The following is a 14,173-nucleotide window of genomic DNA, read 5'->3' as shown; positions in this document are numbered from 1 at the left end:
TGGAATCCCATTTCCTGAGTAAATTTCTGCATGGTAACATACTCTAGTCACCTGAGGGTTTGTGTTCACAGGTATAACAAGCAAAGATTCCCACACAGATTCTTCCATACACATATTTTGCAACCAAAACTGGTGTTGAGCGGGCAGATTTTTGAAAGGTACGTAACAAAACATGGGACTTTGATTGAATTACCTACCACAGGACTTGCTGGTGGTGTTTGCATCGGTAGTAGTGGTGGTTGTTGCGGCTGTGTGTTGTTGCTGCTGAGACATCTGATCAGCCCATGCCGTGTTTCGTCCGATTCTATCGTTGCCGGCTGTCCCATTGCTACTGCTGCTGGTGGTGCTACTGGTCTCAGAGCTAACATGATCACTTCTGTAATTCAAAGTCAAATGAATAAGAAGCCCTCTTGATAGATCGCAATGTGATAACGGAAGGGTGTCATAATCCTCTGAAGAAAATTCTGTCATAAATAAATGACTGAAATGCCACAGAAAAATACGGTGGATTTGGAAATATAATGGTCAAATAACAGGCTTTACAGGATTGGTTAAAAACTGAAAACAACAAATGATTACAACATGCATCAATATGGAATAAAGCACAAAAAGTTGTGAGAAAGACCATCTTTCGGCACCAAACTTCATGCATATCATATAACACAATACCTACCCCTGTTTTGGTTTATCTGTATCAGTACTGTTGGTTGGTGTTTGTTGTTTTTGACGCAGCCGTGTTTCTTGATCCACCGAGTCTCCTTCACTTACGGTATCTTCTTCTATGTTTTCAAGTGTCATGTCAGCCATACCTTTCTCCAGATCTTCCTCAATGTGACTTTTCACCTCGCTTTCAAATGCCCTTTCCAGGTTGGTCTGCGTTTGTTCCGGTGCTTGCACAACAATCTGGGGTGCCGCGGCTCCGACAGCTGGGTGTCCGTGTTCCTCGTGGCCCACTGCATTGCTACCGCCATGTTCGTTAGGCGGCGGATGCCAACCCTGGGAGATACAAGACGGAATCTTCATCACACCAACCCATAGATGGATGACAAATCAATAACAAACTAATTTATATGATAAAGTTTCTGATGAAATGTAACTCTTTGCAGAAAACTGAAATATAACCAGCAAATCTGCAGAACACAGGGTCAATTCCTCCCTGATGATTACCTACCACAATAAATAGGAAACACACCTACCAGAACAATGTAGAACTGCAATGTAGCTTGGGGTGATGTCACAAAATTCAATGTCTGACAAAACACTTCATTCTGCATGTTTTACCCAAGTCACCTCTCTCCTCCAGGTAAGAAACTTAGCCAACTTAAATTGAACATATCGGCAGACTCTATGCCGAATGAAGCCGATGATGGCATATTTCAGTGTTGAATTGAATATGAAAACAACATGATATCTTGAACACAAAGCAATTTTGGTAATTTAAAATCAATGCAATATACAATAAATGAGATGCAAATGAAATGATTCACCTTATACAATAAGGTCTCTTTAGTATACCAAATGAGAGCTAAAAATTGTTGTGTTTTTCATTGGTGTTGAGCATTTTCTGATAATTAGAAACGAAGCAAATGTGCTCATTTTCCAGAACAATAGAAATGATAACACTACAAAACATTACAGCTATTGCCCCTCTGAGTAGCCATGCAGAATTTGACAGGAACATCCAAATAACAAGATTTACTGACCTGTCCAAACGCTGGATCTGTGTAGCCTAGACTTTCGTAATACTCTCCTATCATTTGCTGTGGGGCAATCATCATAGGATGTTCCATCACACGAGGTGGCGGTCTCATGTCTGTTAAGATGCACATGTGTATAACAGGAGACTTAGATTTCTTACTTGTTTATGGAGAAACTGTCAGGTTTTGCTTCAATTTCATAACCTATATGCACCGTGGATCACAGGTCATACACTTTTAACTTATATACCTTTAAATGTTTTTAAAGATTTCATTTTAAGTGATTGTACAAGTTCTGAATATTGATATTGCACAAGTCTAAGATTAAAAGTCAAATTTTCCTTGATCACTTTTCACCATCAGGTCAGGTTGGTTAAAACTAGTGAAACATAACATGTCCTATATGATACATCTTAACATAAAAATGAACATTTGAAGGCCGTGAAAACAGCAATGCTGTAAACATGATTTTTACAGACTAAAGCTGCTATAACAGACCAATCCAAGTGAGTGAAAATACTCTTTTGGCTCAACACCCCTTTTTACTGACTTGACAGATGGGAAAATGATACTATCTGGCAGGAAAAAGGGTTTAAAATGTGGCTGATTTCAAATATTCACCTAGAAATGTGATGTGCTATACCTACAGTAAATTTGGCAATACGTAAAGACACTGCTGTGCTACACTGATATCTAACATTGTGGGATAAAATTACACATGTACTCACTTCGCTTTTGTCGCCAGCCCTGGCGAGTTCCCGCGTAGAAATAATTCACACACTGTTTGAAACGGGTGATTTTGTCATCCATTTTGGCTTGTGAATTTTTGAAGACATCCTGTGCGATGGCATCCAGATCATCAACGCTTGGTAGACTTCGTACATACGCCGCTACAGCTCGTATCACCGTGTCTGTTGGCGGCATTACCAACTGATGGGTCCGTGCTTGCTGAAAGTAAGATGATAAAAATACAATCATTAATATCTAAATTCAACAGCAACTAGATGCCTAAATACTGATACAGGGCCATTATTGTGATTGTGCTGGGTGCAAAAATGTTATGTTTTCCTGTAAATCCATGGAGTAAAGACTTTAACACAAAGTATTACAGTTTTTGTGCTTGATTTTTAAGTATTCAAATTCTAAAACTGACACCCTGTAGCACTTGACAATTTTCAACCTTAAATACGGAGGTTGTCTGAATAGTGTGTTAAACATTCCCCTGTGATTGTTAATATGGCGGCGTGTGTACTGTACTTTCCCTTTATACAGTCATTTACCAGTGATCTCGTATAGGCCTGGACATATATGACCAAGACTTCAATATTATTTTTGCAGTCTCCATACAGTGCTTCACAGTATATAAAGTGAAACACCAATGAAACGACTCTGGAACCATGACGACTACATTCACTGGCTTTAAAGGCCTGAACAAAAAAAATGCTGGGTTACCATTTCAGGCAAGTTAAAATTCACATGTTCAATAATGTCATTGAAGGGAATGCCAAAACATTACTACGGCCTACAGATACTAGAATGTGCATTTATTCAAAATAATTCTGTAGCTGTTCAATGAGGTGGTGGATTCATTTCAATCTACCCACACGCTTTTTCAAAATGCCACAGAAAAATAACAAAAAGAAATCAAGATATTTTACTCAGATGAACTATTAACTTGCAAATTGTGATATCGTTTTTTCAAGTTACCAAAGGATCAATGTACAAATGCTTTTTGTTCAAGGATATTATTCTCACAGTATATTTTAAATTTCATGAATTTCTTATGGTAAAACTGCCATGTTTCATGTTGTTGGGGCTCTGCAAGTACTACACCTATGATTTAAATGGAAAATAGAAGACAAAAACCCAGAACCACCTTTATCACCTTCAGATCATCTGAAAACCCCCTCCCTCAAAATGAAATCAATGACGTCAACATGTAGATTTTCCAGGAATCTATTCTATGGTTCAGACATTTACTAGTAACAGCCAGCAACAGTAAAGAGAAGGCTGTGTGTGATATCAAAGCAAGCTGAATGAAAGCTTACTATATTAATCTCAGAGAACTTCTGTATGAAGTGACCTACAACAACACATGTTCTGTTTGACTTGAAATAAACACTGATTGTTTTGGTAATCTTATATTTTGTTCATTTGATTACCTTGCACAACAAGTTTTCAGATTTTAGTCAGATAGTCGGTACATTTACAACCGTCAATGCTTATTTTCACTCCGTAAAATCAAAAGAGTAGGATATCAGAGCTGTCACAGGATTCTTCAGCTCTGACATTTCTTTTATAAAAGAACAATGCTACTTATTGCTGAAATCAAGAAAAGTTTTTAAACGGGAAAAAATGTCATATAAGATTGTATTTGAAAAACCCTTCATTGGTGAGAACATTGGGTGTGCAATCCTTCAAGATCGATGAAATGTAATGCCATGTCGCAATAACCTCTTGTGTAAAAGCCATGCCACTCCCTACTGCTAAAAATTCACGACTCAAATACAGGCTTAAATCTGAAGACCACCAGCGAGTTATTTTGACAAAAACAACCACAAACTGATAAAATTGATGAACCAAAAATGCAGCTTTCCTAAATACGCCGCTGCCTGTATATTTCTTTTTTCTCTTTTTTTTGGTCGCCATGTTTGAATATGTAATCACTACAACAATTCCATTTAAGGTCTATCATATGAGCTCGCTCAAATTTCTATTGTTTCCAATTAATGCTTTACAATTTTTCTGTAACTTTCTTCCTCTTGTATTCCAGCAAATGTGTACAAGTTTCAGACCCTTGATGCAAGCAATCATTTACATGTTTCTTTCAAAGGTTGGGTGCCGGGTGAATCAATTGCTGATCAGTGAAATTGATGAAAATATCACAGATCGTTTGCGAAAGAAAAACTCAAGGAGCACACAGGAACATCTGATTCCAGATACATTTCAGCATTTCCCCGGCAAACAGCATTTTTCAAAGGAGTCACTCTTGAAATGGTGAGACAGAGCCCCAGCTCTTTCAATTATTTAGCAAGAGTATTGTATTAATTACTTAGTATGCAGGAGATGGCACACAAAATGGGGACTAAATGAATTCTATAACAGATGGCTCAACCATTTCAGGTCCTGACCAATTCAGCTGTACACTGCACTCCTTTGTCATTTCAACAATCAATTTAGTCTACTTTTCAGCTTTTTTTCATGTTTTGTCGATCCTTCACTTTTTTCCTTCAATTTTTTCGGTCCAGTTTACATGCCCACTCTTACAAAAAGTTCTTGTAAGCTTTACTGACTTCCACACAATATGTCTCACACAGCTAATTCGTAGTACATGTTGCTAGGAAGTGTCCATGGGCAAGATCTCTGGGATGCGAGCGTACTCAGACCCTGCACCTGCATGGCTTTTATGCTCTTATCTTTGAGATCTCATGCACCCCTTGCCAATATCAAAAGAGGCAAGGCAGTCAGAAACACTACACACAGCCCATCAATTGCACAACTACATCTTATTGTATTGAAACTCAAGTTGAAAGGGAAACAAATCATGAATTCAGAGAGCAGTCAATCGACAAAATGGATCATTTTGCAGAAATGGCCAATTTGGAGGTTTTTCCTACCTAGCTGATGATACAGCTGACAAACTATGTAAAGTACAGGCTAATTAAGCACAATCTTTTGCCCATCCTTTGCCTGAGGGAACTTTAAATACCATCTTTCAAATCATAAACAAAACTTCCCTATAGCAGAAAAACAACCACAAATTCACCAATACTTAAAATTCAAAATGGCTGCCATTTTCTCTGTTAACAGTATGGGAAACCTGAATTTCCATTATTATAAAAAGACAAGACCATGCCAAACTCTGCTTTCACAACAAGCTTGCAAATCAGTCCACATGCCAATGTACTAGAAATGAAATTTGAAGTTCTTGGATCTGAGAGTTGGTTCCTGTGGTGTATTTTGCCTGCATACTTCTAAACTGTGCTTTTCACAGGAGAGATGAGAGTGTCTTTCTTGTCAAAATGCATATGTCTCTGTAGAGCTGTAACCAGATAGTAACATTCTTATATGTTTCCTTCCTTGACATGTATGAACCTTTTCTAAGTTAACAAGACATTCTGATGTAAAAGTTAACCAGAAAACTCGATCATTTGGTCTTTTACAAGTGCAAACTTGGTTGGTGTACAGAATTGGGACTTTGTATTTATAAATCTGCTACATGTGAACCATGCAGATCATCATAAGTTGAGGTGCTATATGCACTACACATGCCCATCTGCCTTGAGTCAACATTGTCAAGCTCCTGTCTAAATCTAGAACACCTAAATTCTCAAAAATCCATAATTTGAAACAACAGAATTGTGATGCATCTCATTTTGGTATGTCAGCAACAAATACCAATCCCGACACGCAATTGGATAGAGCCCTGGCATATCGAAAGATAACGGTACCTCCATGAGGCAAAACGCATGGGGGGTAATAAGTTTACTTTCTATTGGTTCACTTTAAACAGTAAATTCACGCTGCAAGGAGTGCGCTGATACCCCTTGGGAGAAACAAGGTTAATAAAAAGTTCTTTACTCTCAATGCAAGGGCTGTTCAGATACAATGCAAGGGAACTTTAACATGCCAGAAATGGCAGCTCCGGTATATTTTCTTTTTGTTACAAACATCCAGAAATTTTGTCTGACTTCTTTGTCTCAGTCGTACAGAACATGGAGTACACTGCTGTTTCATCCTGTACACACTGTTTCTCCACTAAAAAAACATAGGGCCAAAGTCCCTGAAGCTACTACAGACATGGATACAAAATTAAGTATTTCCTGACTGTATGAAATTATCTCACTAAGGTCATCCTAGGGACCTGTACACCAAATATTAAAGCTGTCTGACCAGCAGTTTTGAAAAAACAAGCGACCCAACAGTTGACAGAGCTCTGCTGTGTTATGTAGAGAATAACTTTTTGCAACAAATGTATTGATGAAGAAGGTGGATATCTTTCCTAGCTCATTTCAGGATGGCCTGACAAAAAATGGCAAAATTAGCTGCAAAAATACAAAATTGATGATTTCATCATAATTTCAATATATTACATTAAGATAAAGCCTAGGAACCTGTATATCAAATATCAAAGCTATCAGATGAGTAACTTTTGAGACACAAATATTTTGACCAAAAATGGCAAAAATTGACCCAAGAATACAAAAAATGACAATTTCATCAAATTTCAATATACCACACTAAGACAACCCCTAGGAGCCTGTATACCAAATATCAAAGGCATCAGACAAGTATTTTTGAGAAACACATTTTTTTGACCAAAAATGGCAAAAATTGCGCCAAAAATACAAAATTGCAGATTTCATCATATATTCAATATATTATATTAAGTTTATCTGTAGGAACCTATATACCAAATATCAAAGCTGTCAGAGGAGCGATTTTGATGAAATAAAGTTTTGACCAAAAATGACAAAAAATAGTGACAATGTCACTGGTCGCTCCCATATAGTTATCAAAACAAGCTAAAATCAAGCTAAAAGATTTTTTTATCACAAATAGAAACAATTCCCCCAATAAAATAAAATTATACAAATTTCACCAGAATTTGATCAAATCTTACTGACGTCACCCATAAAAACCTCTACACTAAGTTTCAACTCAATCGGACGTGTGGTTTCAGAGTTAAAAAAAATTTTTGATCAAAAATGAAAAAAATAGCCAAAAAATGCAAATATGCAAATTTCACCACGATTTGCCCAGATTTGAGAAAGGTCACTCCTATGCACTTCCATACCAAGTTTCAAATCAATCAGACTTGTGGTTTCAGAGAAGAAGATTTTTTGACCAAAAATGGGAGAAAATTACAAAAAAATTCATGAAAAATAGCAAGTCCAAGATACTGACCCAAGATGTGCACAATCATTTCAGGTCAGCCCAAAGTACTTACATGCTAATTTTTCATCTAATCTGCTCAGTGGCTATTGAGATTTGCAATAAAATGTAAACTTGTAAACATATATACATATGGCTATGGGAGCTAACAAACGACCCAATGGTCGACAGAGCTCTGCTGTGTTATGAAGAGAGCAACGTTTTGTGACATATGTATTGATGAAGAAGGTTGAGATCTTTGATAGCTCATTTCAGGATGGCCTGACCTAAAATGGCAAAATTAGCTGCAAAAATACAAAATTGATGATTTCATCATAATTATGTATAAAATGTATACCAAATATCAAAGCTATCACATGAGTAACTTTTGAGAAACAAATATTTTGACCAAAAACGGCAAAAACTGACCCAAAAATACAAAAATTGAAGATTTCATCAAATTTCACTATATCACAAAAGAGAACCCCAGGAACCTGTATACCAAATATCAAAGGCATCAGACAAGTAATTTTTGAGAAACACATTTTTTGACCAAAAATGGCAAAAATCGCACCAAAAATACAAAATTGCAGATTTCATCATATATTCTGTATATCATATTTAGTTTATCTGTAGGAACCTGTATACCAAATATCAAAGCTGTCAGACGAGCGGTTTTGATGAAATAAATTTTTGACCAAAAATGACAAAAAAATTCCTTAAAAATACAGATTTGCTTATTTCATCACAATTTGAACAAATCCAAGTTGGGCTATCCCTAGGGACCTGTATACCAAATATCAAAGCTGTCAGACAAGCGGTTTTGATGAAATAAATTTTTGACCAAAAATGACAAAAAAATTCCTTAAAAATACAGATTTGCATATTTCATCACAATTTGAACAAATTCAAGTTGGGTTATCCCTAGGGACCTGTATACCAAATATCAAAGCTGTCTGACCAGCGGTTATGAAGAAGGAGATTTTTTACCAAAAACGCCTTTTTTGGCACCTAATTTGCATATTTTTGGCAATGACAACTTCATTTGAACAAAATCTCATCTACAGCCCATCATCCATGTACACACCAAATATCAAGATGAAATGTGCAGCGGTTTTGGAGTTTTTGATGTTGACGGACAGACATACAGACATACAGACATACAGACATACATACATACAGACATTTTCCTAGCCTATAAGAATAGCTTCCATTGCCATATATACATATGGCTATGGGAGCTAAAAATTCCTTAAAAATACAGATTTGCATATTTCATCACAATTTGACAAATCTACGTTGGATTATCACTAGGGACCTGTATACCAAATAACAAAGCTGTCTGACCAGCGGTTATGAAGAAGAAGATTTTTTACCAAAAACGCCTTTTTGGCGCTAATTTGCATATTTTCAACAATATCCAAAAAAAATGTTTCTCAAAATCATATTTACACAACAAATATCAAATCAGTAAGTACTGCAGTTCTCAAGATATTTGAGTGGACGGACGCCTCACAAATGGACATACATACATACATATACATATACATACAGACTGACGCCGGACGGATACCCATCCCAATAGCTTCTACAGACTATAGTCTATAGTAGCTAAACAAGTATGCAGACATGCAGAATATTTTCTTTAATTGTCATGTGTTCTAAGGAAATCTGTATAATTTTACAAGTATTCTGCATTGGCTTCCAGTATGGAAGACAATACATTTCACTGATGAAAGTCCTTTTATACTATACAACCATTTAACGACAAAAATTCTCTACCACCTTGCAACATGTTTAAATTTATATTGTTGTAACAAAGAAGATATCTCGCAATGGAATGAGAACAAACAGGTCTTTTAAAACCTTTTCTGTCTGTACCCATCACATAAAGAAAATGCCAATCTGCAACTGTAGTTATCCGATATCATGACCAAAACAGTACAAAACAAAAAGTAATAAAATCTGAGACAAACCGGATATTGCTTCATGCAACTCAAGAAAATGATGCATCTTTTTCAGTTTCAAATAATCATGTTAAAAATGACGATGAAAAGTGATGTGTGATGATAAAATCTCGGTATTCACACCCAAGAAAAATCTCAGTATAATGAAATACTGGGTCACGGTATCCCTCCTGTTCCAAAAATTGTCTTCTCTAACTGACACACAGATACAATTAACGTACTAGCAAGACACATAATGAGAGTAAACAATTTCGGTTGGAGAAACACAAAGCCAAAAGCAGATAATTTTAATTTTTTTTACAAACACAGCAAATTGATGAGTGTTGCCCCTAATCACATCTACACAATAGAGCAGATGAGTGGAGAAAGAAGACTTTCCTCCAGGCAACCGCTTGGTCAGCTTGACATATCGTTTTATTACAGGATACAGAATCACAAACAGCAAAGCTATTCATTCTCTCTCAATTTCAATTTCACAGACTGATGGAAGGTCTTGCGCACAAGGCGTCTCCCTTTGCTTTCTTACGAAAGGTCATCTTTTCAAACCTCCACAGCAACCTGGCGTGTTTGACAACTTTGGAGAATAGACGTATTCATTGCGGTTCACCAGTGGAATTGTACTATCAAAGTATGGATCAATTCAGGCTGTCAAATACAAGCAGCTACTATGAAATAAATAAGTTAACCTTTTACATAGTGGATTATACTGAGAGTTCTATGAAATCCTGTGTAAACATTTATGGGTCAACATTTACGGCACGTGCCAGTTTTCCTTCTAGCGACATACTATTTACAGGAGGGCCATGGAATATACATGAGCAGGTCTGTAGTGTGCTAAAAGGATACCTATGATGAATGGAGGTTTATTATACAAAAGCACAGACGGGTATGGATTTATTGAGAAAGATGTATCAGTGATGTAAACATCAAATTTGTACAGAAAGAATTAGTATGCAAATGTTTACCAGACTAAAACTTACCAGAATGGTACAAAAATTTATATGTATTCGCCTTGTTTCTTCCTAACAAGTTATTGCAAACTTTCCAATATATACAAAGGTAATCTTTATTTCCAAAATTGTAACAGGTAATCTCTTGTTTACATTTTTTCACAAAAAACGTCAGCAGAAAGCTTTCATTTAAGCTGCTTTGGTGCACATGTATATCTTGTATCAATGATCATGTATTTGTCATTTTTATGAATTTTGTAATGCTGTGTTCAGCGCTTCAAAAAGTTTTGAATCGATTGCCGTGACATTACCTTTAGGTTGGACAATGGGTGGCCTGGTCCCAGCAAATACCAGTGAAACAACGCCAAGTCTTCATCCGGTAAAATGTGATTTCCTGAAATGGAACAGAAAGTCATTCTGACATCATTCAGGTGTGTAGCCAGTACATTTTTCAGGAAATGCAAGACAAAATTCCTGATGAGTATACGTGTAGTTGGTCCTTGCATTAAACATATATGTTCTGTAGACATTTATTGTCAAGACTGACAGTCATATCTTACAAAATTTTGTTTGTGACGATCATAATGAGAAATATTGTTTACAACAACAATCATAATTGTATGATTTTGAAATACAAGTTTGTATCGATGGGTTGGTTGGTGCCAACAAAATGACAGTGATGGAACATGAAATGTGTCAAGACTGGTCAATTTTTCAAATGTCCACCAGTTCTCTTCTCATTTATAGCCAACTACAGATGAGGGTTGTTCACTAGAGCATCCTCCTTCATGGATGGGATCATTTTTTATGAGGAAATCACCATCCAAAATTAGTGAGTGGACAAGCGGCTGCCAATGTATACTCTGTCTTGAGAAAAGTAAATGCATTGTGTATGTTCCAAGGTAATGAATTACTAGCAAGCTGGTAACTGCTCACACCAGCAGGAATAACAAAAGATATGACACTACATGTGTAGGGTACTTTTGGGAAAACTGATGTACTGCTATCTCTACTAAAATGGACAAGGAAATGTTTACAGCACTGGAGTAAAAAAATGATAGATAGAGGAGTAAGAAGACTGGTACTTTCATTGCCCAACGGATCAGGCATAGTCAGCCATTACAAAAAAAGATTCTTTCAATTCAGCTGAATTTGGTTTTTTTTGTTGAAGGCAGTAACGTTGCTACAGTTCCATGGCCATTTTGTCGGTGTTCTCCTTGGCACACAAGAGCAACAATAGAGGACGACAAGAGGATGATACCATGGTTCCCAAAGTATACTCAAGTATTCCCTGGCAATAAAAAACTGGACTACCCCCACTCAAACAATCATGTCATCAACTTATCAAGTCGTGCGGTGTTTCAAAGTCTCAAGTTAAATAGTATTGTCTGTACCAGGTAGTATTTTCAATATTGGTAAATTTGGCATGAAAATGTCATTATCAAGTGTGGTAACTCAGAATACCGTGAACATTACTGCTCATCTGGCGATGAATAAATGCAAATACTATACAGTGACCCAGTTGACCCACTTCCTATCAGGTCGGTGAAAATTGCATTGATTTTCAGGGCGCAGAGAAGCTGGCACTTTGCGGCTACTATGCTGCCAAGTCTGTGAAATGCAGTTATGTCTCAATACATGTACAACAGAGAGCCAAGTTCAGTGACACACACCATGTTCAGCAGGCTGAAACTGCCAAGCTTAGCAGAAGTATGTTATGTTCTTGTACATACGACATGCCATGTAGATGGAAATACATGTAGGTCCTAGCTCAACACCACTTTTTACCGACTTTGTAAAGTGACAAGTGACAGGTCAAGTAAGCAAATGGTTAAAGTTGCACGCAAGTTACCATTAGATTAGAACCATGAGAAATTCTCATCTTGGGTAAAAAAAACTACACAGTACAGTTTGCATATGGGGTTTGCAGAGAGGGAAGTAGTCAATTTTAATGAATACTGGCTTCATACAATAGTTACATACATGCATTAACTTTCAAAGTCAGTTTGGGGCAAGACTTGAGGAACATCAGTTTTTCATCTTCACAGAAACCTAACAAAAAACTGACAAATTGTTTCAAAGTAATAGCAAAGTTATAGATGTGCTTCACAGTGCGATTTTTAACTTGGCCTATACCAGTATTTCATCAATTTATTTCTGTTACACATTTCTGTCAATCTACAAGTGTTGAATATGAGAAGAAAAAAGTTTGAAGGAGGTACTGTTAGAACAAATATTCAACACACAAATCACTGCACAGAAATCAAACTTGTGCTTTCCATATTAAAATGAAATCTAACCTTTAACCCTTTTCCTGCCAAGTCCACATTTCACCGTCAGGTCATTGTAAAAATTAATGAAACACAACATATTCCATATCGTGTATTTTAACGTAATACTGTACATTTGAAGGCTGTTGAAAACATAAATACTGTAAGGCCAGGAAGAAAAAATAAATTGTTCATCGGAATCGCCGCTTCTACTTTGGCATATTTGGAATTTTTTTTTTTTTTTTTGATCGCGGCTAATTCTTACTTCCGCATTACAAATATTTTTAGTACTGCCGATGGTGGCACCCTACACTGTGTCGGGTTTTCGTGGGCACGGGATTTTGAATGAGACTTCATTCGTGTTCGGACTTAGTTGACCGCCAACACGTTGTTGTTACGTCTGAATTTGGCGAGTCACGACGCAAAGTGGGTCGATTTGGCCAGAAATTTGCTCGTTTTGTAAAGGTTAGTACATGTCACATCATGAGTATTAATTTGATCGCCAACATTCGACGTGATTGTCAACAGTTAGTTCCAGAGACGCTATTCAGTGTTTTGTCCTGATATTACGTTCGGCGATTTGTTCAACAAGATCGTGACAGCAGATGGACGGTGCATCCGATTGAATGAAAATTGCATCGAAAGTATAAAAATGTACGGCAATGACAAACACATGGTTGCGTCGATGTTAAAGTAAGATCTGAATGATGACTATATAACTTCACTCCGATCACAGTACAGTGTTTAAAATGTGTATATATAGACTGTGGTAAAGAGGCCAAAACATGGGGCCAAAGTAAAATGAAAAAACTCAGATGCTAGGTCCCACGAGGACAATATTAACCCTTTTCCTGCCGAGCGCCCTTGTCCGTTATCCTCCCAAGTCAGTAGAAAACCGCCCCATAATATGTGCCTGCAAAAGATTGGCTCTCCTGCATGTTATCCTGCCAGGCATTTTGGCAGAAATCGCCCATTTTCAGGGTAGTTTTAGCTGTACTTATACGTGTTAGACTTCGATAATTTCTACATGCCCGTAGACAGGGGAAGGAGCTCAAGGGTTGCTGCAGAAAAAAATTGAGGTCACCGGCTTTGTTTGCCCCTGGGAGTGCGTCATTTTATTGCCGTTTCATGTTTATTTTTTGGAAATAAACTCCTTCAGTATTACGCACGTCCGCTAGGCACAAACATCACCTCACTTGTCTGTTAGTCAGAGACCCTGAGGGTCGTGCTAGGGGTGCAGAAGCACCGTCAAACCTGTCCTGTTTCCCCAGGTAGGGTCAATTGAATACGTACCTTAACCCTTTCACCCCCAGTTCCCTGTATACAGGTCCAACTTTACCATAGAAAACAATGGATTTGGGACAAACCATGGTGGTGAAAGGTTAAACGACTTGGCAGTGTAGCACAAAAACTAC

The 14,173-nt window shown here is 37.2% G+C and overlaps 1 protein-coding gene across 1 annotated transcript in view; it reads right to left on the bottom strand.

Moving 5' to 3' along the window:
• The window catches only part of LOC139134836 (constitutive coactivator of PPAR-gamma-like protein 1 homolog), a 44,595-nt gene that overhangs the window by 17,311 nt on the left and 13,111 nt on the right, over positions 1-14,173 (bottom strand). The window contains 5 exon segments of the mRNA XM_070701895.1: positions 198-376; positions 674-996; positions 1,704-1,813; positions 2,426-2,645; positions 10,800-10,882. Of these exon segments, the coding sequence (XP_070557996.1) occupies positions 198-376; positions 674-996; positions 1,704-1,813; positions 2,426-2,645; positions 10,800-10,882 (915 nt within the window).

Source organism: Ptychodera flava, chromosome 6 (genome assembly GCF_041260155.1).
Source record: "Ptychodera flava strain L36383 chromosome 6, AS_Pfla_20210202, whole genome shotgun sequence".
NCBI classification, from domain to species: domain Eukaryota; kingdom Metazoa; phylum Hemichordata; class Enteropneusta; family Ptychoderidae; genus Ptychodera; species Ptychodera flava.
This window is presented reverse-complemented; position numbering and strand designations above follow the sequence as displayed.